At 38.7% G+C, this 25,326-nt stretch overlaps 1 protein-coding gene across 1 annotated transcript in view; it reads right to left on the minus strand.

Moving 5' to 3' along the window:
- Nucleotides 1-25,326, minus strand: part of SH2D1A (SH2 domain containing 1A) — a 29,296-nt gene that overhangs the window by 3,753 nt on the left and 217 nt on the right. The window contains exon 2 of the mRNA XM_004606345.2: nt 2,395-2,458. Coding sequence (XP_004606402.2) covers nt 2,395-2,458 — 64 coding nt within the window. The remainder of the gene's footprint in view (nt 1-2,394; nt 2,459-25,326) is intronic.

Consider the following 25,326-nt stretch of genomic DNA (forward strand, 5'->3'; position numbering starts at 1 on the left):
ACTGATAATAAGGTACCCAGAAAGCCCAAAATCACTGAAATTGGTGGCAGGGATGGAGGTGGGAATACAGTTTTTACAATGTATTTCTGGCAATGCACATATCAATAAATGATAGTTCATTGTATAAAGAATTTTCTAAAATAACAACAAATTTTTTTCTTGAGTCAATGGAGTAAATACACAAGGCAATTGTAAAGCCAAAGTCTATGAAAACCTGAAATGTCACATTATTATCTTTATAATACTGTGGAGTTGAGGTTTAATTGCTTTAAACTCCTTGAAACAAATCTCAGACTTACCTAGACTTTTAGCACAATTCTTTTGTACAAAGAGTGGAATGCTACTGCCATGTTTTATTCTGTAGTGTGGTAAAGTATTGTTTCAGAAAGCAGGATAAATATGCCGTGTACCAATTTTGAAAATATTTACTACAAAAATTATACCATTGACAGCTCCTATTCTGTCAGTGAATTCAGTTATTGTTCACATATGCACATTTCCCATACTCTCATCTCTTAGTTATCTAAAGAAACATTTTTGGATCACAGCTGGTCTTCAATATGCTCTAGAGTAATTTCTTCCAGTCAGGTGATTTGAGCTCTGAGAATACACACTAGTTTAATATTAACCTTAGCAAGAAAAATTAACTAAGAAGGCAAATTTAGTAGCTAGGAAAAAATGCAATATGCATTTTTAAAATAACTGCTTTCCCTTTAGAGAAAACATGCCAATCTTCTGCTCTCTTGGTGCAGATAATTGCAATAATATTATGAAAACAAGGTCAGACCAGAGAACTGGATAAGAGGGCATTTACACTCAATAAGTTCTTTCTTCCTTAACATGACCATAAGAATCTAATAATCTACATATGATATTGTATTTGAGATGGAGGATAAGAAGTTTAAAGACAGGTAGCTAAACTCCAAAAGAATGCTCTTCAGCAGCTGACACCTACTTCTTTAGTAACAGGGCTGTTTCTGGTCAAATTATATACAAATATAAATGCATGTATCACATAGAACAATTATTTAGGCCAAAGTTTCTGGTGTAGAAACCTCTATCTTGGTAAAATATGATATATAACCCTACAGGTACATGAAAATCAATTCACAGTACAGGGATTTATTATAATGATTTTCAGATGTACAATGACTTTCAAATGTTTTCAGAGCCATAAGAACCCATTTTTAAGTGAAATTTTATGTTGAGACCTCCGTTGATATGGGAAATAGAAGAGAATTACTATATACTGAAGAGAAAGAGATGACACAAAAGCATAACCATTCACTGGGTAACTTCCTCTTTCTCTGCATCCCTGCGAGCAACCCCAAAGCTTTCATAAAGCAGAGCTTAAAAACCATTGCACTGTTCCATCTATCTCTGTTCTTCCTATCACGGTTACTCCCTCCACACATAGAGCAGTCCTGATTCTCCTGATACTTGGGAAAGTCGGCCTTCTTTGAACTCCTATGCTAGGTAACTCAGTTCCTGATCACATACAATTATACTGTTTGAAAATTTGGAGGAGTTCTCAGTTTTTAGGAAGTTCTCTATGCTAACCCTATGGCTAAGATTTATTCCTATGCATTTCTCTCATTTAATCTTCAAAATGAGCCCTCCAAGTAAGCTTAGACTCATTTTACAAGTGAAGAAATTGGCTTAAAGAAAAATAAAGTCAACTTCCCAAACTCACTGACTGCTTAGGGAAAAGTAGGGACCAGATCTAGAACCCAGATTCACCTGACAAATAAGTCCAGCCTCTCACACAGCCATTCAATTCATGTCGCACTGCTCCTGAGGCTTTTAGAAAACAAATCATGTTATTTTAATATCCTCATAAGATGGATATTGTCATTTGGTAAAGTTGCTAATTTAATTATTCTACATATTTTATGCTTTCTACAATTTTGCAAATACCTAAAAGGTTTATGCAGCCCTTCCATTTTTTGGGGGGCGGGTGTGGTTTACACCTGGAGATGCAAAGTGGTTACCCCGGCTCTGCACTCAGGAATTACTCCTGGCAGTGCTCGGGGGACCATAGGGGATGCTGGGAATAAAACCCTGGTCAGCTGTGTGCAAGGCAAACGCCCTACCTGCTGTGCTATTGTTTCAGCCCCAATCCTTCCATTTTTATCCCACTTTTACACCCCACCACTCAGTAAAAACATTCAACTCAATGGTAACTGAAGAAATATAAACAACTAACTAGAATTCTCTAAAAGTTTCTTAGTGACTCATGAACAATTTTGGGCTGAAGGTTAATGATATATATATATGTATATGTATGATGAATATTTGGGCATGTTTGATTTGATAGCTCTTTTATAAAGTCAGTCTAAATTCCAAGTATGTCCCTGATACCCAGAGAAGCAAAAAGAAATAAAAGAGCTATACCTCGGCACTCCAAGAACCTGTTTCTGTCTGGGACACTCGGTATGTAAAAATGTAACCTTGATACCTGTGAAAGAATAAACTTTTGTTACTGAAAAAATTCTAAAAGAACAATGAATACTCTAAATTTATGGTTAAGTACAAATAAATATTACATTTATATCGGGACACACATTGGTGATACTATTATTGCACTCACAGGAAGAAAAGGCAGGAGAACTCAACTTACTTGTAAATTATATCTGGAAAATCAGTTTCTAGCAAGTTATCATTTTTCAGTATTTTTTAATATGGCAGCTTATACTCCTAAGAATTTGTCTAGTTGAGGAACTATTTGGATAAAGGAACTAGACATCTGTTGCAATTAGTAAGAATCATATATTGCCTAATTGATTTTTTAAATTATAGTTTAATTATTCTTAAATACCAATAGTCTTATGGTGCCCACATGGCAGAGCCTGGCAAGCTCCCCGTGCGTGGCGTATTTGATATGCAAAAAACAGTAACAATGATGGGTCTCATTCCCCTGACCCTGAAAGAGCCTCCAATGTGGCACTGTTGGGAAGGACAAGAAAAAAGAGGCTTCTAAAATCTCAGGGCTAGGACAAATGGAGACGTTACTGGCACCCACTCGAGCAAATCGATGAACAACAGGATGACAGTGATATAGTGATACAGTGATAGTCTTATGATGAAAACATTTATTTTACTTTTTTTGCATTTTTTTAACTTTTTATTAAATCACCATGTGGAAAGTTACAAAGTTCGCAGGTTTATATGTCAGTTATACAATATTCAAACACCCATCCCTTCACCAGTGCCCATATTCCACCACCAGAAACCCCAGTATACACCCCGCCCCCACCCCCTACCCCCTACTGTATAACTAATGAATTTCACTTCATTTTTTCTTTACCTTGATTACATTCCATAATTCAACACAAAACTCACTATGGCTGTTAGAGTTTCCAACCAAGAGAGACAGACCTACTACATTTGATAATTAGTTTTTCATTGCTGAAAATGAAGAGATATGTAGCCCCACTGCTACAAGTACATAACTCTCTCTCTCTCTTTTTTTTCCCTTTTTCCTTTTCCCTTTTTTTTTTCCCTTTTTCCCCTTCATCCTCCTTCCAGCGCCTCATAGTATGGTGTACGCCACGCCACATCGGCCAGCGTGGGGCTTTTGCTTAGTTCACAGTCCAGAGAGGTGGCTGCTACATTAAAAACCTTCAATATTTCAACAAAAACTTACTGTTATTATTTGGAGTTTCCCCCCCAAGTCAGACCTGTTCAAAAGGAACCGTTTCACATTGCTGACAATTATAAATGTTAAGTTTTGGATTTCTGTATAAAGTCCAGGGAAAATTCTGCCAGATGCTGGAACCCCAATTCCTAAAGCTGTCTCTGGTTCCCGCTCGTTGCACATCCACCGGCTCTGCAGAGACATGGCCGGAGCAGAGCACCGGCCCCGGCGGGGGCTGGCCCTGTATCCCGCGGCTGTTTCAAGTTCAAAGCACATTATGGTGAAAACATTTAGACCTGAGTTCAATGGACTGAGCACATGTTTCATGCAGAAGACCTAAATTCAATCCTGGTATCACATGACCCCCCAACCACAGTTGGAAGTGACCATTGAGCACAGTGGTTCTGTAGTAGTAGCCTGCTGAGTGTTGCCCCCAAACACTCAAGTGTTGCCTCAAAATAGAAAAGGTGCAAAAATTTCACAAGGATGGTGTACTATCAGGACCACTTAAATTAACAGCTATAATAATAATAATAATAATAATAATAATAACAATAACAATAAAGAATGTGGGGGCTGGAGCAATAGCAGAGCGGGTAGGGCGTTTGCCTTGCATGTGGTCGAACCGGGTTTGATTCCCAGCATCCCGTATGGTCCCCTGAGCATCAGCAGGGGTGATTCCTGAGTGCAGAGCCAGGAGTAACCCCTGTGCATTGCCAGGTGTGACCCAAAAAGCAAAAAAAAAATGATTATAAATGAAGATAATATTCATATCACTATTATTGTTACTTTATACTAAACTATGCAGTAGCACAGTAGCAATAGTAACTTTAATTCAAAATGAGTCTTGCTAAAGTACTTGAAAGCAGTTAGTGCTTTTATGTGGGGTAAGCAATCTCCTTCATTATTCACTATGCATGCATATGTGATGTATATAGAGTTTATTTCTTCTGCTAATTTGGGGCTGTTTGGTTTGTTTTGTTTGGGGCCACACCCGATTGTGTCTACTCCTGGCTGTATTCTGAGGAATCACTCCTGGCAAGGCTCAAGGAATCATATGCCATGCCATAAATTGAACTTAGTTTGGCCACATGTAAGAAAAGAGCCCTACCGACTTTTTATCACTCCAACCGCTTGAGTTGATTTCTGTACATCAAGAATTTTACTATATTAGGTTGTTTGGGATTCCAAAGCAAAATACCATAGATTGGGAGGCTTATACAAGACAAATATATTTTTTCTTACACCTCTAGATGATGGAAATCAAAACTCAAAGTGCCAGAAACACACATTTCATTCTCAGCTGCCCTCTTATTGTGAGTTAACATGACCTTTCCATTGGTTGCATGGATAGAGAGACTTCTCTTCAGCCTTCTCTTCTTTCTCCTCTTTTTGCCTCTCCTTTTTAAATAATGCACAACAATCCTGTTTGATTAGGGCCCCATATCTCTGAGTTCATTAGGCTCAATTTCCACTTAAAGTTCCTATCTCCACGTTGTGGCTTAGGACTTGAAAATATTGAATTGAGAGAAAAGGGAGGAACACATGGTTCAGTACATAACATTACACTTCTGGCCCTTAAAACTCCATGGTATCTCAAGAAAAATGCATTTATTTCATCCCCAAAGCCCCAGGAGTCTGAATTTGTTAAAGGATCAACTCGAATTCCAGTCACTTCTAAAATCATGTAATCAGATATGGACAAGACAAGGTAATGATCCTCTCTAGTTGTAAACATGTGAAACTAAACAAGTTATCTGCTTCCCCAATACAATGGTGATTCAGGATAGACGGATATTCCCATTCCAAAAGGGAGAAATCCATTCCAAAAGGAAGAAATCGCAGGGGCCTTAAGAAAGTTAAAACTTTCTAAAGCAAATTTCATGGCATCATTTTTTTTTCTGTTTTTGGTGGGGATAATAAGCAGTGGTGCTTTGGAGTTACAGCAAGCTTGGTGGGTTCATGTGGTGCCGGGAATCACATCTGAGACTTCCACGTGAGCTCCCTTTGAGCTCCAACCCATTATATCAAAGGCTGATCGCGACATTTTATAGCCTAGTTCTCCCTTTCAGAGAACCTGGCAAGCTACTGAGAGTTTCCTGCCCACATGGGAGAGCCTGGCAAGCTCCCTGTGGTGTATTCATATGACCAAACCAGTTAACAATGATGATTCTCATCCCCCTGACCCTGAAAGAACCTCCAATGCGGCACCATTGGAAAGGACAAGTAAAGAAAGGTTGCTAAAATCTCAGGGCTAGGATGAATGGAGACGTTACTGAGACTGCTTGAGAAAATCCACGATCAACGGGAGGATAATGATGATAATGATGATCCTTTTTGGATTGATGCTTTGCCCTCTATTACCACTTGGTGGCAGTATCGACCTCACAGTTCTACAGGTGTGCCCCCCACCTACTCAGTTGTGTTGGGCTGGTCCCATATTTGAAATGAGGGTGGAGGAAGCTTAATTTCTATGAGCCTTCTAGGAGAGTGGTGGCCTTGATAACACCTGAATAGCCTTGAGGGGATTTCCACTTTCTTGAAAGATAAAGTATGCTTGTTTTCAAATTGCTCCGATTTGCTCTGTCCTGTCCCCTTTGACCCAAAACGGCAGTGTCTCTAATGTGGTCCAGATGTTTTGGCCCAAACTATTTCTGGCATCGGTGGAGCTGGCTTGTTAACCTCATGCATTATCTCTTTGCGGACTGATTGTTCAGCCACAACTTTGGTGTTCTCTCCAAAGCAAACTTCCTCGTTAAAAAAAAAAAAAAAAACTTCCTCATTTTTAACTGTATGATAGACTAAGAATATTCCAAATCTTTTAACTTTGGGTTTCATTCTTTTCTTAAGTGTTTGGGTAACACCTTGTGTTGCTTAGGGGTTACTTCTCGCTCTGCACTCAGGAATTACTCCTGGCATTGCTCGGGGGACCACAAGGCATTCTGGGAATTTAACTTGCTTCAACCCGTGCAAAGCAAGCACCTAACCCACTGAACTATCTTTCCAGCCCCAGTTTCTGTTTGTTTTTGGAAACTATTTCCTTTGTGGCAGGGTGCCTCCCTGTTCATGCTCAGGGGGCCCAGGGGAAACTCCTCGTGATTCTTGGCCAACCAGATTGGAGGATCAATGTGAAGGCTTGAGGACGTGGTACTACTTAGGCCCTGGAGTGTTGGGGTACCAGTAAGGAGACTCCAGCGGTACCCAGAGACTACCAGAGTTCCACTCAGTCATTCTAAGAGAGTCACGCTGTGCCTGTGCCAAGCCTACGTCAGGCACATATGCCTTGTGCTAACTCCCCAGCCCATGCAATTCTTTCTTGAGAATTTATCTCTCTTTTGCCCCTTTCAGCAGTCAGGAGCGACAAAGCCACTTCCTCAACAGTTCACTTAGAAATCTCTCTGAGCATACAACTACATACTTGCAAGCTCTGCTTCCTTAAAATGCTAAAACTCCATCCAACCACATTCTTTGCCATTTAGGACAAGGGTGATCTTCCCTCCAGTTTTCTAGAACATAATGCTCATCTTCCTCATTTACACCTCAGACCTCGCCCGAATGAGCTTTCAATCCTAATAGCTACCAAACTTTATGTTCGGGGCAATAGAGGCTTTTTTCTCAAATATACCCACAAATGCAATCTATCTATAATTCGGTTTCCGTATCACTCCCATATTTCAAGTTTTTATTACAGCAACACTCACCCTTAGCCCTCAAATCTGTTTTTGTTTGCCTCAAGCTGCAATAAGAAAACCACTTGGATTGGGGGCCTAAACAAACGAAATATACCTTCTCACATTTCTGGAGGCTGGAAGCTTAAAATCAAGGTGCAAGTCACTAAACTGCATTCTGAGGATTCTTCTTTTGGATCACCGGTGGCCACCTTCTTGCTGTAAGCTCACATAAAATGTGCATAGAGAGGGAAGTCTCTCCTTCTTCTTAGACCAATAGTTCCTTTGGATAAGGGTCTGAATTTTAACATCCCATTTAATCTTAGTTTCTTTATAAAGACTCTATTTCCAAGCACAGTTACATCTCTGGAAAGAACTTTAATATGTGAGTGGCAGGGGTGGGGAGGACATAATTCAATATATATACACAATCGCCTCGTCCTCCCACAATTTTATCAGAATTAAATTATGAACTTCATTTTATAGACAGGAAAGGTGATACTGAAAAAGTAACCAGTCACACAAGAGATCAAGGAAAAAAGGGTAAAAGGGTATTTGAGTCAGTTCTAGTTGACACTAGAACCCTGCTCTTAACCCCTACACTGTAATAGAGATAGATTAGTATACTTCAGTATATTTCATAATGCTGTATAATGTGCCTAAGAGTTTAACTTTCTCAGAATTTAAGATAAACTTTATATTCAATTATTTCAAATTGTTCATTTGAATTTGGACCAAAACTTTTATGTAAGACATTTTCTGATTGTTATTCTTAAGAGTAAGTTAGATCAGATAGATCACTGGATAGAATACAAGTTAAATTCTGGTCAAAAATGTATTTATGAGAAAGATTGCACTCATTTGTGGAATATAAAGTAACAGAATGGGAGATTAACACCCAAGATTGGTAGCAATAAGTACCAGAAAGATTACTCCACAGCTTAGAAGACACCACACATGCTGGCATGCTGGGGGTAAAAGCAGCTCAGATAGAGAAGGAACACCAAGTAAAGGGTGCTAGGAGGACCCGCTCAAGATGGGAGATGCGGGCTGAAAGTAGACTATAGATGGAACATGATGGCCATGTAATACCTCTATTCCAAACCACAACACCCAAAAGAAGGGAGGGAGGGAGGAGAGAGAGAGAGAGAGAGAGAGAGAGAGAGAGAGAGAGAGAGAGAGAGAGAGAGAGAGAGAGAGCAAAAGGGAATGCCCTGCCACAGAGGATAGGTGGGGTGGAAAGTACAGAGTGGGGGTTGGTGGGAGAGATGCTGGGAACATTGGTGGTGGAAAATGGGCAATTGTGGAGAGATGGGTACTCGATCATTGTATGACTGAAATGCAAGTACGAAAGGTTGTAAGTCTGTACCTCATGGTGATTCACTAATGAAAAAAAATAATGTAGGGATCAGAGTGGTAGTACAATGGGCAGGGCACTTTTCTTGCACATGGCCAACCCAGTTTCAGTCCCTGTCATCCCATATAGTCCCTCAAGCACTGCTAGGAGTAATTCCTAAGTGCAGAATAAAAAGTAACCGCTGAGCACTACCAGGTGTGGCCCAGACCCCCAAAAAACACATTTAAATTTAAAAGAACAGATGATGCTAAAGCATTTTTAAGGGAGGATCACCCTAAGGTAATTGTATAAATCTTAACTCCTTTTAGAATTAAAAGCCTTCCAATATGTGTATCATAACCCCATTTAGAATTAAAAGTCTTCAAATATGTGAATGCAGCTTAGTGAGAGAGCAGTTTACGTGGGTGAGGGATGAGAGGCTTTGGCTTCACTCCACAGTATATAAAAATAGATGATAGATAATATAGTGGTAACATTAAATTGCTCATCATTACTGATATTTGCCAGTATTAACAACTTAAAGGACAAAAATATACATCTAAAAGTACTTATGAGGGGCTAGGCAGGGTTAAGCCATACCCAGTTTGTGGTGCTGGGAATCAAACCAGTGTTGACAGAATGTAAGGCAAGTTTCTTACCCATTGCACTATCTCTAAATCCAACTCTAATGAGGTTTATTCCATTTGCAAAACTAAAAATGTTTTAAAATGACAGTATCATTGTTGAAATGATTACAGGAAATTTTGTTATAAGGGTTCACATAAATATTTAGATGATATATAAAACAGCTTGACTTGTGCATATATAAGATGTTAAATAAATATAATATGCTTCATTGTTAAAGTCTTTTTTTAAACAAACAAAATTACTTCAGAGCTCACTGATTTCAGTAAGTACTCTATGGAGAACAAGGCAAGAATTATGATTTTTCATCATGGGAACTTGAAATGTAAGGCTTTAAGTAATTTTCTTAAAATCACACAACAAAATTAAGATAGAAGCAGGGTAATGACATAGACCCTTAGTTCCATTTGTAAAGCAATTTACGGTAATAACTCAGTATTATAGGTAATGTGGAAATATACTATTTAAAATCTTAGCAAAAAATCCAGCAAAATCATATGCAAGGGTTTTCCACTTTCTAAAACAGTAGATCTCTAAAAAGTAGATGACTCTATCACCTTACTATCATTCAGCCTCATTTCATCAAAATACATGAGTGTATTTTGAAAATAGTTTCCTAACGAATCTGATCTTATCTCACTTTCAGTTAAGCAGCAGGAACCTGAGTACCACTTCAAAAGTCCTTACCTACTTCAGTCTAAACCTGGTGTTAGAGGAACATAACCCATCTGATTAACCCATCTAATATTAACAATTTCCTGCTCCCCAAGACCTCAAATTTCTGAATGAGCAAAATCATTTCACCCTCCAACCAGCCAGTAATTCATTATTTCCACATTCAAGTCACTGGAGTAACTGACCAAAGATCCTCTTTAAACAATTTCCCTTGTCATGTGCCACCCACGGGTGGAAGAGATCTAAAACACTGTCATTCAAATTAGATTCTCAGGGTAATGGCATGGGTTTGGCCTGAGAGTTTGTTAGAAATGTAGAATTTCAAGGTCCAGAAATGCTGAATCAGATTCTATCTTATAACAGAATTTCCAGGTGATTTGTAAGAACATTAAACCTAACATAGGACTGGTTAAAATACAAAGAGACAATGGTGGGGGAAACAGACATGCTAGTGGGTAGGTATGGTGTTGGAATACATTTAAAAACCCTTTCATTGACAGTATTGTAAATTCTTTTTAAAATGCAAAGAGAGAACTCTGAGTTACTAAGATAAGGAAAGGATCTGCAGATGGCTGGACACAAACCCACTGAGTAGAGGCTGAAGAGATAATAAAGGAGTTAAGGCAGTTGCCCTACATGCTGTTGACCTAAGTTTAATCTGCCACACCATAGAGTCCCATGAGTAAGACCAGGAGTGATTCCTGAGCACAGAACCAGGAGTAATACCTGATCACATCCAGGTCTGACCCCAAACAAATTAGGGAGAAAATATAGTACAGGTTATACTGGGTACATTAGTGGTGGAGAATGTGCACTGGTGGAAGGATAGACATTTAATCATTGTATGACTGAAACTCAAACATGAAAGCTTTGTTACTGCATCTCATGGTGATTCACTTAAAGAAAAAGACAACATAGTACAGGGGCTAAGATATTTGGTTTTAAGATCTGCCAACCCAGTTAGATTCTCAGTACCACCTAGTCCCCCAGGACCTCCTGGAGCAACCCCTGAACAAAGAGCCAGGAGTAACCCAAGAACACTGCCAGGTATGAATCAAAACACAATCATGTCCAAACACAGCCAAAAAAATCATAGATTTGAAAGCTTTGGGAGGAGATATTACCCCCAAACCCAAAATGTATGGATTCCCTGAGGTCCTCGATTCAAGATCCTCATTTCCAGGTTGGCAACTCTTCCTGAGAAACCACACACTATGAACTGGATTTACTACAGTACAATGTAGGGAAGGATGGCTTGGTTGATGACTTTGAGAAGAATTTTAATGCCCTGAAAGTTACTGTCCCAGAGGATAAATTTACTGCGTGGGTGTATGCTATAGAAAAAGAAGACATGAAAAGCTGTGCTGATTCTTTTTTTTTTTTTTTCAATTTTATTGAGTCACTGTGAGATAGTTACAAGTTTTCATGTTTGGGTTACAATCACACAATGCTGCGCTGATTCTTATCTCTCTCAAAGATCAGGATTGAGGAGTACCAGAAACAGTTGGAGAAAACACCAAATATTTGGATCAGATGCCCACTGAATATTTGAACGAAGCCTTCCCAGAGGCCAGCTTAGACAAGAAGTATCTCTACTTGGCTGCACAAGCTAATTGAAAGTTTGCAAACGTTGAGTCAAGAGAAAGTGCTCACCCTCATATTAAAGACGCTGGATATTAAAAATAATAATATAAACATCTTTTACCAAAATGGATAGGTCCCTTGCTTTGCACACAGTTGACTGGTATTCAATCCCTGCCAGCCATACAGTCCCCAGATCCCCACCAGGAGTGATCCTTGAGCTCAGAGCCAAGAGTAAGCTCTGAGCACTGCCAGGTGTGGCCCATAATTTTTTTTTTAAAATGCAAAGAGAATGCACACACAAATTGGAAATACCGATGTTATATTCCTTGAAGTCAAACTGATTTCTTCCAATCACCTAAAACATCCCATCAGCAGGATCATCTTCCATTCACCTAGAATATCACCTAGAACAATCACCTGTGCTATCTGTCCTCATAATCAAGGTATCTATTTCTTTATGATGATAGGGCAACGGGATGTAATTCAATGCATGTAAAGCACATGCATTGCTTGTGTGAGGCCCTCAATTCAATCTCTCTCTCTATCTCTGTCTCTCTCACACACACATACACACTATAATTATATTTAAATATAAGATGAAGCTTTTTCAATTAATTCGAACTTCATAGCAGTATTTCTGAACTACTTGCTCCCCATTCCCCCCAAATATTCTATAATTTTGTAGCATGTAGTATGGTGCAATTTTATAACATAAATTAAAAATATTGACTAGGTGTTTATAGCTCTATCCCTGTCCACAAAAAATCACTCTTCTAGAAAACAAATCAACAAGTTATAGTAAAAGATACAATAAAGCCATGTTCATTTAACCTATAACCTTGCTTATTTTCATACACGTGAAGGAATCAAAGGGAAAGAGTAATTGCATAAAGATTTCCAGAGTAGTTGTATTTTAGAGTAAAATAGAATTAAGTAAGTACCCCTAAATGCACAATGTTACTCAAAATGAGGTAATATGAGAAGGAAAATGGTTTAAAATTATACCAAAATATGGGGCCAGAGAGATAGAAGAGCAAATAGGGCACTCACATTGCAGGTAGCCAGCCTGGATTTGATCCCTGGCATCAATTATGGTCCCCCAAACACCTCCAGAAGTAATTCCTGAGTACAGAACAATGAGTAATCCCTGAGCATCACTGGTCATGGCTCAAAAAACCAAAAAAAATTATACCAAAATTCCAAGGTAAATGTATATGTGTGTGTGTGTGTGTATATATATATATATATATATATATATATATATATATGTGTGGATGTGTCTGTGTGCTTGTATGCATATATATTTTAAAATTCTATCAGAAGCAAAAGGTATTAGAGTGTCTGTAAATATTAAATACACATGAATTTTGTTGATATAATATCATATGAGACACTCTGATTACAACCACCCAATCCCATCTAGAAGTCAATTTAAGCTAACAAAATGCATATTTACATTTTAATTTTTTGTATAAAGCTATACAATCCCAGGGGCTCCCAGTGGTGTTCAGGGTCCCAGGGCCCATGTGAACATATTCCAGTGATATCTGATCTGCAGTGCTAGCTTGACAGAACAGTGCTTAGCCTGGCATGCCGTGTTGCTCAGAATTGGATATTCTGGGGCACTCAGGTCATACCTGGAGGTGCTCAGAGAGCCATGACATGCTGTGGATCAAAGTAAGGGCCTTTCACATGCAAGGCATGTACCCAATAACTTTAAGCTACTTTCTTGGTTCTAATTATATTTTTAAGAAAATAAACAAAGAGCATTTGGAGCTTTACAAATCTAGTCTAAGAAAAAAAACACAAAATTATAATTCATTTTAAAAACCTATTACAGGGGTTGGAGAGATAACTGGTTATTTTTAATGGCTGTGAGGAAAATCTAAACAATAAAGAATTAGGAGATGTAATCAAGTTTTTTGTTGCTGTCATAAATTAACTTCCTTAACTAATATTTTGCATTTTAATGATGGCCAAGTATCTCTGGTGGCTCATATGAAGTAGGAGAAGAGAGGAAGTAGCCTGAAGAAGGACATATACCACTTCCCTCTCTACCCACCTAGTTCACCCAGAGAAGTGCCTGGGGAAATCAAGGTCTGATGAGGGTCTTCACAGTACAGACATCACGCCTCGCCAGCCCCAGGAGATGTCATCAAACCACACCTGAGTCCCACTTATTTAATCCACCATTGGAAATTATACCTGTCACCCAATTTCTCAAGAGCCCTAAAACACAGACTGGAGCTAGGAACTGCTCTTTGCTAGAAAGGAAAGTGAATCCTAAATTCTACCCATGCTTTCCAGAAATGTTGCTTTCTCTCACAGAAAATAATTTCAGCAAGAAACAAAAATTGAAGTAAAATTGTTTTCATTAGAGATTCATGAGGAAGGAGAGAGACAGAGAAAGAGTGTGTGGATTAGGGTGACAGGAATGCTAGCTTCTCCAAAGAGCAGAGCAGAGAATACTCATTTCAGGTGCAGATGCAGCCAACCACCCAGAAAGGGTAAGCACCCTCCTTGTCTTTGCAGAGTTCATTTTATTGGATTCTCCCCAAGCTGCCCCAAGATGGGGTTTTCTTTGTGAATAAGAGTCTATTGTCAGGGGTGGAGAGATGGTACTCTCCAGTACAAGCTTGTACGTGGACAACCTGCATTTGATCCATCTGGTACCCCGAGCAGTGCCAACTAATGATCCCCTGAGTAAAGAACCAGAAGTAATCCCTGAGCACCACAAGATGTGTCCCCGAAACCAATAAATTAATGAATTAAATTCAATCAGTGTTTTTTTTTAAACACACACACACACACACAGAGAAAAGAGTCCATTACTAAGATTGTTCTCAAGAAAAGCTTGAAACTTTTTTTTTTTGCTTTGTTGGGTCACACCCGGCAATGCACAGGGATTAACTCCTGACTCTGCACTCAGGAATAACTCCTGGGGACCATGTGGGTTGCTGGGAATCGAACCCGGGTCAGCCGCATGCAAGGCAAACGCCCTACCGGCTGTGCTATCCGTCCAGCCCCAGAGCTTGAAACTTTTGGTGGTCCTACTTCATGTCCTTATCACAACCCTTTTTTCCTGCTGGAGCTTCTCTCTGAAGGGGGTTCAGCCATTTCTGGGCCAAAGGTGGTACCAGTTAGAGTTATCAGACCTCAGTTCTTGTGTCCACATATAACCATATTTTGCTACTTTTGGGCTAGCGACAAGATCACTTCCTTAGATCCAATCTTGGTTATATTACTTCCCAAGAATTCAATGTGAGGGCTCTCTTACTTGCCTGCTTCAGAAGCATGTGTTGATTCAGTCCCTGATAATATTAAACTTTTTCCTTATTTTATCAAAAGTTGTACCCAAAACTTACAACAATAATCTGGTTAGAAACATTTGGGTCAATGAAGTGGCTCAAAAGCTGGATACAAGCTTTGCATGTAGAAGGCCTGGTTTTGATCCCTGGTTCCTAAAACTGTTCCCTGATCCCTGGCCCCATGATCTCTCAAGCTCAGAGCCAGTAGTCCATGAGCACTTCAGGGTGTGGTCCAAAAACAAAAAGAATAAAAATGAAATAGACAAGAAAAAACAAATTGGGTTTACTTTTTATCTTCTAAAAGGGTCAGTGCTGAGGACAGATCTTTGTTGGAATTGACAAAACCACATCAATACCTTGATTCTACCACTTCAAGAACTACATGAAACAAAAGATTTAGCTACACAAAACTAGCTCTAAACATTGCAAATAAAGCAAATTACGACTCATGGCTACAGAAACGAAGATATCTTCAAAATGAGAACATGACAGATATGTTAAAATATATTTAAAGAACCAGAGGATTATTATCCTACACAAAGTTATTGTTACTAAGAACATACTCTGATTCAAGAAATTTCCAATTTCCTATAACACAAGTTTCATTTTTTCACAAGGTGATTTTAAGTTTTCAGAAACACCGAAAGTCATTCAGTTTCGAGTCTGATGGTAAAACTGCAATACCAGTTTCGATGAGTCATGATAATAAATATCATTTCTTCTTCCCCTGCACTGCCATATAATGCTCTTTTTGTATACTTCTATGGTTTAACTTAGCTTTCAAATTATTTATAACTCTTTTATTTATTAACAAATACCTCTAACTTGTTAACTTTGCAGTTATTAAGTTATGGACTATCCTTCACAAAAAGTCCTATGAAGGAAATACTATTGTCATAGTACCCCTTTATCAAAAATAAGAAATCTTAGACACGGAAAATTTAAGGAACTTGTCTAAGTGTAAAAAAACTAGTAAAAGGTCAAATTTGAATGCACAGCCAGAGCATAGTATATGAATGGAAGATCTGGGATCTTAACCATCATTTATATTCCCTTATATCAAAAAAGTGCATTAAAATGGTCTTAAGGTGATTCCAAAAGCAAAGTTCTCAAAAAAAAAGCATCTGATTGACTTAGCGCTAGAGGTATATCCACTGAAGTAAACATATAGAGAGAGAGCTCAAAAGAGGTCAACCCATGGAGTCAGAGCAATAATACAGTGAGTACGGCATTTATCTTGCACATAGCCAAGCCGGGTTCAATTTCTGGCATCCCATATGGTCTCCCTGAAGTCACTGGGAGTGATTCCTGAGTGTGGGTCCATAAGTAAGTCCTGAGCACCACCTAGTGTGACCACCTCCCCGCAAAAATAACAGGCACACAAAAAAGTATATAAAATTGGCTCAAGGGCCATAAAGATAATACATTGGACTAATGCACCTTGGAGACGGCCTACCAGTCTCGATCTCCAAAGCACTGTCAAGTGTGACCCAGGAGACCCCGATGAATGAAGAGATGGCCAAGGTAATCAGCACTAGCACATAGCATCCCATATCCAGACCCTCATAGTCAACCACCAGCCTGAGACCTCCTGAGCACTGCTTGAGGGAACCCCACAAACAGACAAAACAAATTTACTAAGATGAATTTTGCTTTTTAATGTACTGAAAGTCTTGCAATTTCAGTTGTCCATTGTCAACCAGGGATAACACTTGATTTACTAACCTAAGAATTGTCCAATTGGTGATTTATATGTTTCCAGTTGAATTCTAGGATGGCCTTCAGTATCACTCTGACAGCAGAGATTATATTCAGAAAACCCAAAAATAATTCTTGTGACCTTAATGATCATGAAGATAAATCTAGTGCCAACGCACATATTTTAATTGTATTCAAACACTAATCATAAGTTTAATTAGAATTTTTCATTCCTTAGATTTCTTTACCACACTGTTTCCCTCTATTAAAAGTGATAAGTTGGAATTTTTTTTACCACCCTTTCCTCCATTTCTCCAGTTCAGTTGCTTGACTGACACTTTATTCCTACTCATCCTTAAAATTCTAAAGGAAAAAGATAACTATCCATTATTTAAATAAATATATGGTAAATGACTTCAGTATGTACTTACAGCTAAAGAACAGAATTAACAGAATTTCTTCAAATCTTACATCAGATACTTATCAAAGTAAACAACAGATATGGACAAAAGAATGAGAATCATGGAAATCAACTACTTATTCGAGATACTTGTATTAAATATCTTAAATTAGTTTTTCTCTTATCACCATGAAACTGGTCATTTAGGGCTTTCCTAATGACTGCATACATTGAGGGAGAGAAGGGAATAAATGTGAGTGTTCATAAACCTTAGTGAATAGAGACTTGATCTATCAAGGAAACCAAACATAATAGAAATAAAATTAAAACTATTTTCACTAACACAGGCATTAAATGTACTGGAAAAAATACAAATAAATTAGTCGATAGCTTTTCTATATGATAGTAATATGAAGTGATAGCACAGTGGGTAGGGCGTTTGCCTTGACCTGGATTTGATTCCTCCGTCCCTCTTGGAGAGCTGGGCAAGCTACTGAGAGTATCCCGCCCATACGGCAGAGCCTGGCAAGCTACCCGTGGCATATTCAATATGCCCAAAACAGTAACAAGTCTCACAATGGAAACATTACTGGTGTCCGCTGGAGCAAATCGATGAACAATGGGATAACAGTACTAAAGTGCTATAGATAAAAGCAAAAATTGATAGTGATACATATGATAACTTGAAATAAATGTAACAAAAAAAGATCAAAGATATAATAGAGCAGGAATGGTGCTTGCCTCACACATGGCCAAGCCAATACATAAAAATTTTTAATTAGGGTACAGGAGATAGTTCAAATGCTGGAGTCCATGCTTTAAATGTAGTCCCTCTTGGAAATGATCCTTAAGCACTGAACTCAGAGTGATCCTGAAAACTGCCAAGTGTGCCTTCTAAACCAAAAACAAATAAGAGTCATCGGATTTTAGAATGGGAAAATTTCATTCTTTAATGAGATAATTTCTCTCAATGCATTAATGAATCTAATGCAACCTCAGTAACATTATTAAAAACAATTTAATAAGATTAATGTAGATTTCAACCCAAAGAACCAACAGTTAAGAATAGTAACCTTTGGGGACAGAGTAATAGTACAGTGGGTAGGGAATTTGCCTTGCACGTGGCCGACCCGCGTTCAATCTCAAGCATCCCATATGGTCCCCCAAACACCGCCAGAAGTAATTCCTAAGCGCAGAGCCAGGAGTAACCCTGAAGAATCACTGGATGTGACCCCAAAAGAAAAAAATGAGGAAAAAGAATAACAACCATTGTCAGGGAAAAACCCTGGCAAGCTACCCGTGGCATATTCAATATGCCCAAAACAGTAACAAGTCTCACAATGGAGACATTAGTGGTGTCCGCTGGAGCAAATCGATGAACAATGGGATAACAGTACTAAAGTGCTATAGATAAAAGCAAAAATTGATAGTGATACATATGATAACTTGAAATAAATGTAACAAAAAGAGATCAAAGATATAATAGAGCAGGAATGGTTCAATGACTCCTTGTAGTACACAGGGGACCAACTGTATGTGGATCTGCGGCTGGAACCAGGAGAGACTGCATGTAAGGCAAGCACCTTAATCCCTGTGTTATCTATCCAGTCCAAGAATAACAAACACTATTTTAAAATATATTAAAACATTAGCTTACTAAACTCTAGTAGTATAATAAATACATTGTGGAGCTGAAGAGATGGTTCAACAGGCTGGATCAAAAATTTTACATCCTGCAGGGTCAGGTTTGAAATCCAGCATCACATAATCCCCCTAGCAACCTCCAAGCATCTACAAGAAGTATTCCCTGAGCTCTACTGGAGGTGGTCCAAAATACAAAATAAGATTATTAAATTTAATATAAGGTAAATATATCAATTAAGCCAATAGAATAGTTTTATATATACATAATAAGAAAATTAATGGGTAATTGAAGTTTTAGTTACAAATTTCATATATATAGCACTGTAGCACTGTCATCCCATTGTTCATTGATTTGCTCGAGCGGGCACCAGTAACGTCTCCTTTGTGAAACTTGTTACTGTTTTTGGCATATTGAATACGTCACAGGTAGCTTGCAAGGCTCTGCTGTGCAGGCGGTATACTCTTGGTAGCTTGCCTGGCTTTCCAAGAGGAAAGGAGTGATTGAACCCGGGTCAGCCATGTGCAAGGCAAACACCCTACCTGTTGTGCTATTGCTCCAGTCCTATACATACATATATATATACATATACATATACATATACATATACATATAATGTGTATATATATATATATATGTGCAGGGATCAAACCTGGAGCCTTACACATGCAAAGCTAGCATTCTGCAGCTGAGCAAATCCCATTCTAGTTATAAATTATATTGGAAGAAACAGCTATTTCCAAACAAAATAAGATTAGATCCTTTCTCCACATCTAAATAAAATTCTAAGTAAAATTAAAGAGTTAAATTAAAGAGTAAACTAAGCAATTCATAAACTAAAATTTGAAGATATATGCAATCTTCAAAGAAAAGAGAACTTTTGTAGCTGAGGAAACAAAAAAAGAATCAAATACAAAGACAGAAAGCAATGGGTTTGATGATTAAAAATGTGAAAATTCATGTTAAGGGAAGTGGTAAGATCCAAATAATTAAATGGGCTGACTACACAAAGTGCCATTTAATTAATGAGTAAATAAAATAACTTACCGATTACATAGGAGACAATCATTAATCACATCTATAGTGAATAAGTAAGAGATGGAACAAAAAACTTTTTGGCTTTTTGGGTCACATCCAGCGATGCACAGGGGTCACTCCTGGCTCTACACTCAGGAATTACCCCGGCGGTGCTCAGGGAACCATATGGGATGCTGAACCCAGAAATCGAACCCGAGAATCGAACCCGGGTTGGCCACATGCAAGGTAAACGCCCTACCCGCTGTGCTATCGCTCCAGCCCCAAGAACAAAATATTTTTAAGAGAATCTTTAAAAACATTACAAGTATGCACATTTCTAGGGAGAATAGGGTGAGATGGAAACAGTAATACATGACTTGTGAGCATTTGTGTAAACTGAAACAACCATTTAGAAAAACATATTATTATCATCTACATATCAGGTACCCCAAGCTGTTCATGATGTTGTTTTTGTTTCCCCTTCCCTGGATCCTAGACATGAGACTCTCCTGATCCCTGAATTGCATGTGGCAGCACTGGAATTTGGATTCATGAACGTATACTTGCAGGCTAGGACTTTAACTAGCTGAGTCATTTTCTAGGCCGCTGTTTATGATATCTAAGGTAGAAATTGAATGTCTTGACATTCACTACAAGGAATTATAAACATAAAGAAACTTTTATGGTTTGGGGCTAGAGGGATAGTAGAACGCTTCTCTTGCGCATGATCCCCCTTGGTTCAATCCCTTGCAACCCATATGGTTTCCTGAGCCCACCATGAGTGACCTCTGAGCTCAGAGTCAGGACTAAACTCTGAGCGTGGCCTGGTGTGGCCCCAAAAGCAAACAGGAAAAAAGAAACTTCTGTGGATTGTAATATGAATCATATCAGAATATCTAATAGCAAAAAAATGGTATGATTCAAATGTCTGAAAATAGATGACTGGTTCTGGAAAATATAGTACATTCATTAGCTATACTAGAATGCTAGTCTATCATGCTAGACTACTGACTAGACTATTAAAGACAATGCTTAAAATCATTCATAAGAATATTACATATGAGGGAGTTTTTATATTAAGAGGAAATTATAGCAGAATACAATATGGTAAGCACACATGTGTGCTTACAAAGCAATTTAACTTATTAAAATGCAGAAGACAATCTACATAGTTTTTAATAAATGCCTTCAGGTTATAACAGTAATGTTTTCCTTATTTGTTTTATCTACGTTTTGCAAATTTTCTGTACTATGACAAGTTAGTAGGAACTATTTTTAATTCACTTTAGCATTTTTGTTCTTTTGGGCCATATCCAGCAGTACTCAGGGCTTGCACCAGGCTCTGTGCTCAGGGATCACTCCTGGTGGGGCTCAGGGACCATATGTGGTGCCAGGGACCCAACCTGGGTCAGCCATGTGCAAGGCAAACGTCCTACCTCCTGTACTATTGCTCTAGCCCCAGAAACTAGTGTTTTTATAGAATTATACAAAAATCTACAAGTATTTGTTGAAAGATTCATTTCTCAGTTTAAATGAAAGTCAGCAATCCTATATAGATGGAGTGTTTCTTTAGCAATTTATGAGGTTCAATTTTCTACCACTTATAAAAAGGAAAGGCCTTATTTAAAGGCCGGGGTTGGAGATTCAGAACTGGAGAAAGAAGCAAGCACAATACAAAGAATCAATGCAGTTTCTAAAGTACCATTTGAAAAACATGTGAAATATACTGCTTCTATAATAAAAATATGGACCTTAACATGTGACTGAATCATTTTCAACATGATAATAAACAAAACACAAAATGAGAAAGTATTCTGTATCATCAATGTTAGTTAAGTAAACCTTGTGATTCATGTGCATATGACACCGTTTACACTGTTATTTCTACTGCATATCATATATGAGTATGCTTTGGTTTAAAATTAATACAGGGTTTATTTTTAAATAAAATTAAATTTTGCCAGTAAAGTATAGTACTGAAAGGGGGAAATAAATGTTTTTCAAAAGGGACCCTTAGCTCAAAAGTTTGAGAAACTATAACTTTAAAAAAAATAAACAGGAGCTGGGGCTGAAGCGATAGTACAGTAGAGAGGTGTTTGCCTTGCACGCAGCCAACACAGGTTCGATCCCCAGCATCCCATATAGTCCCTCAAGCACCACCAGGTGTAACTCCTGGGTACATAGCCAGGAGAAACCCCTGATCATTGCCAGATGTGACCCAGAAAAAGCAAATAAATAAATAAATAAATAATATAATATACAGGAGACAAAGAGATGGTATGGGGATAAGGTACTTGCATTGCATGCAGTCGGCCCTAGTTCAATCCTTAGCATGGAATATGCCCCTGAGCACTATCAACAGTAAACTCTGAGCACATAACCAGGAGTAGTTTCTGAGCACTGCCAAGTGTATCTCAACATCTCCTCAAAATAGGTACTGGTTTCCTTGGGGCCCCTAGTACACTCATCTAAAGTCATATTTATGAAATTCTCAAATGTGCCTACTATTTTCTGCTATTTCCTAGCAGAGAAATTAAATTTCATATGTACAAGATTCACTTTGGGTGGAAAATGTCCAAGAATTTCCCACCCACATAAATTAATTCCTTATGTGATCCAGGACTACCAGGGTAAAAAGCTTAGTTTTCATCCTCTCTTGCATATTTTAACAATAAAATACTTATTCAAACTATTCTCAGTTTACAAATATGGAAACCAAGACCCAGAAGTGTAGGAAATTTCCTAGAGTACGTGCTCTGGCTTCTTGGCATCAGTTCAAAGCTCTTTGCAGTTAAAAGAAACAAACAAAACAAAACAATGTTGTCTTGACAGTTCATTATTCATTTTAAAAATTGAGAGGCCAAAGATACCTGTGGGCACAATGGGTAAGGCATTTGTGTTGCATGTGGTCAACCCAGGCTCAATTCCTGGCATCCTATATTTTCCACCTGAGCAACACCAGGAGTGACTGCTAAATGCAGAACCAGTAGTAAATTTTGGGTATTGCAGGGTTTGGCCCAACCCCCCATCTATTACCTGTTTTTATGTTCCTTACCTTGGAAATTACATTTAACAGGAGAACCCAGCAATAAAAGAATAAACAAACGTTAGAGAACTTCAAGCGCCTTGAAGAGAAAGTGTAAACAGGGACAAAGAAAACTCTTTTCTCTTCTGTTCATTGAATCATTGTGAGTTGCAAAGTTACTCATGATTCAGTTTCAGATGTACAATTTTACACCACCAATCACTACATCAATATCCACATCCTTCCATCAATGTCCCCAGGAGGGAGCTTTCAGATAGGGTGGTCAAGGAAGTCTCCTCTTAGGGGAGCAGTAAAAGGGACCATAAGTGTAAAAACCCATAAGGGCTAAGCATGCTAAGCAAGCTGACAAACAACAATGTCTTAGGGACATCTTGCCACACACTGTTCCATGCTCTCCCTCTCTCCCTACCAAGGCATTTTTGATATCTTATTTGCATGGCTCTAAAGGTGCCCATTACGACTTTCATCAGCTTTCATTTTTAAAAATCCATTTCATTTATCCACTCACTCCTCCACCTTCTTTTTTAAATAAGAAACGAACCTAAGAAAACTAGTTGGTTTTGATTGACCTTCCCCAAATTCTACTAAGGAAAATCATAATATAAGCAAGCAAAATCTGAACCCAGAGAACCCATGGTTTCCACCAAGTTCCCTTGATCTCTCTATAACAAATGTGTGCCTGACAGTAGCCAAAACATGCCTTAACTAACAATTTGAAAGCAAATGAACAATAAAATCCTCTAACAGTAATCTCAGGCAAATCTTTTGTCAAAGGCCTAGAAGATACATCAAAAGCTTGCAATATATCATTAGATACCAAAATTACCACCAGGCATTTCTCCCTTGTTTTCTTTCTGTCTATAGCCTACTGTGCAGGGTTGGTGTTTGTATAAGTGTTTTTACCCTGCTGACAAGAGTGATTAAGGGACTGGAGCAATAGCACAGTGGGTAGGGTGTTTGGCTTGCACACAGCGGACCTGGGTTCGATTCCTCTCTTCCTCTCGGAGAGCCCAGTAAGCTACAGAGAGTATCCCACCCACACAGCAGAGCCTGGCAAGCTACCCATGGTGTATTTGATATGCCAAAAACAGTAACAGTAAGTCTCACAATGGAAACATTACTGGTGCCCACTTGAGCAAATTGATGAACAATGGGATGACAGTGCTACAGTGCTACAGACAAAAGTGATTACATCACATATTTCCTTACAATGTCCCCTGCTCATGAAAAGAAAACAACTGGGGGAAAGACTAGAATAGTAGTAGTTCAGAAAGATAGTACAGGAGGTAAGGTGATTGCCTTGTGCACAGCCAACCCTGGTTCAATCTCTGGAATCACATACAGTTCCCTGAGCTCTGCCGGGGTGATCTCTGAGCACAGAGAAGCCAGAAATAAACACTGAGCACTTCTGGGTATGGCAAGATAACAATAATTATTATTATCATTTAAGATGTTTCATGTATTAATTCCTATGTAATTATTTTTTTACTTGCTGTTATGGCATTTGATCTTCACAATCCTATAAACTAAGTAGCAATGTTTTGCCTGTTTTGTGGATTTAAAAACTGAGGAACTAGGAAGTTGTCTTGCTGCAGTCGCAAACCTAATATTGCACTATCACAGGTCTGCCTGTTTTGAGCTAAGAAGAATTTTAAAATGGTTTATCACACTGAAGAAAATGAATAATTCCACTATGGCATGTCTAAGTAAAGGGCAAAGCTGAATCATAACTGAATATTATCCTTTCATGGCCTTTCTTTAACAAGTATTGTCATTATTCGCTTTTCTCAAGGAGGGTCATATTTCTGGGGGAAAATATTCTCCCCGAATACAACTACATAGCTTCTCTAAAAAAGGGCATTTTATTATTAAAAGTTCATTCAGAGGGACCCAGAAAGACAATAGACCAGCTAAAGTGCTTGCCTTGCATGCAGCTGACCTGAGTTTGATCCCCGTATCCCCTAGCCCACCAGGAGTGATTTCTGAGTATAGAGCCAGGACCAATGCCTTAGCATAGCTAGGTGCAACCCCCAAACAAAGCAAAACCAAAAACATTCATCCAAAGGCAACTTTACTCACAAACAGTCCCTTTTCAAATCCTGTCTTCCTGAAAGACCTGGTTTTGGTAAAATATCCGATTCCATTTGAGCCTTTGTCTTCTAGTTGGATTTGATGGTAATTTTTGGGAGGACACATGCACAGTCATTTAAAGAAAGATCGAGATAGGATTTCCGATCAATTTCCAGTTCCGCCTGATGTGCAAGAAAAGAGAGGAGCCAAGACTACCTCCTTCACTCAGCTGTCAGCAACCTGAGTCTGGCCACTCCACCATCTCAGGGCTCCACCTGTTCCCCTTCACCAGAGATAGAAAGGGAATTCATGGGCCTGAGCCTTTCTCTAAACAAAATCCATTTCTAAGTTGGTTTTCTGCACCTTAAAGGCTCTTCTCTGCAGCTATCATGAAAGGCAGTGGCTAGGTCCTTCTAGAGAGTGGAAGGCCATTCTGATGAATGACTTCCCTTCTGATCTGTGGCGAAGGGATCATGAGGGGCCCAGGTCCGTGCAAGAACCGCCACAGTACTAAGATGACCATGATAAAGACCTTGTGACCATCGTTCTGGAGTGGAGTAGGTCTTCTCTGAATAAATGCCAACCACATCCTGCCCACCC

This window comes from Sorex araneus, chromosome X (genome assembly GCF_027595985.1).
Source record: "Sorex araneus isolate mSorAra2 chromosome X, mSorAra2.pri, whole genome shotgun sequence".
Lineage (NCBI taxonomy): Eukaryota > Metazoa > Chordata > Mammalia > Eulipotyphla > Soricidae > Sorex > Sorex araneus.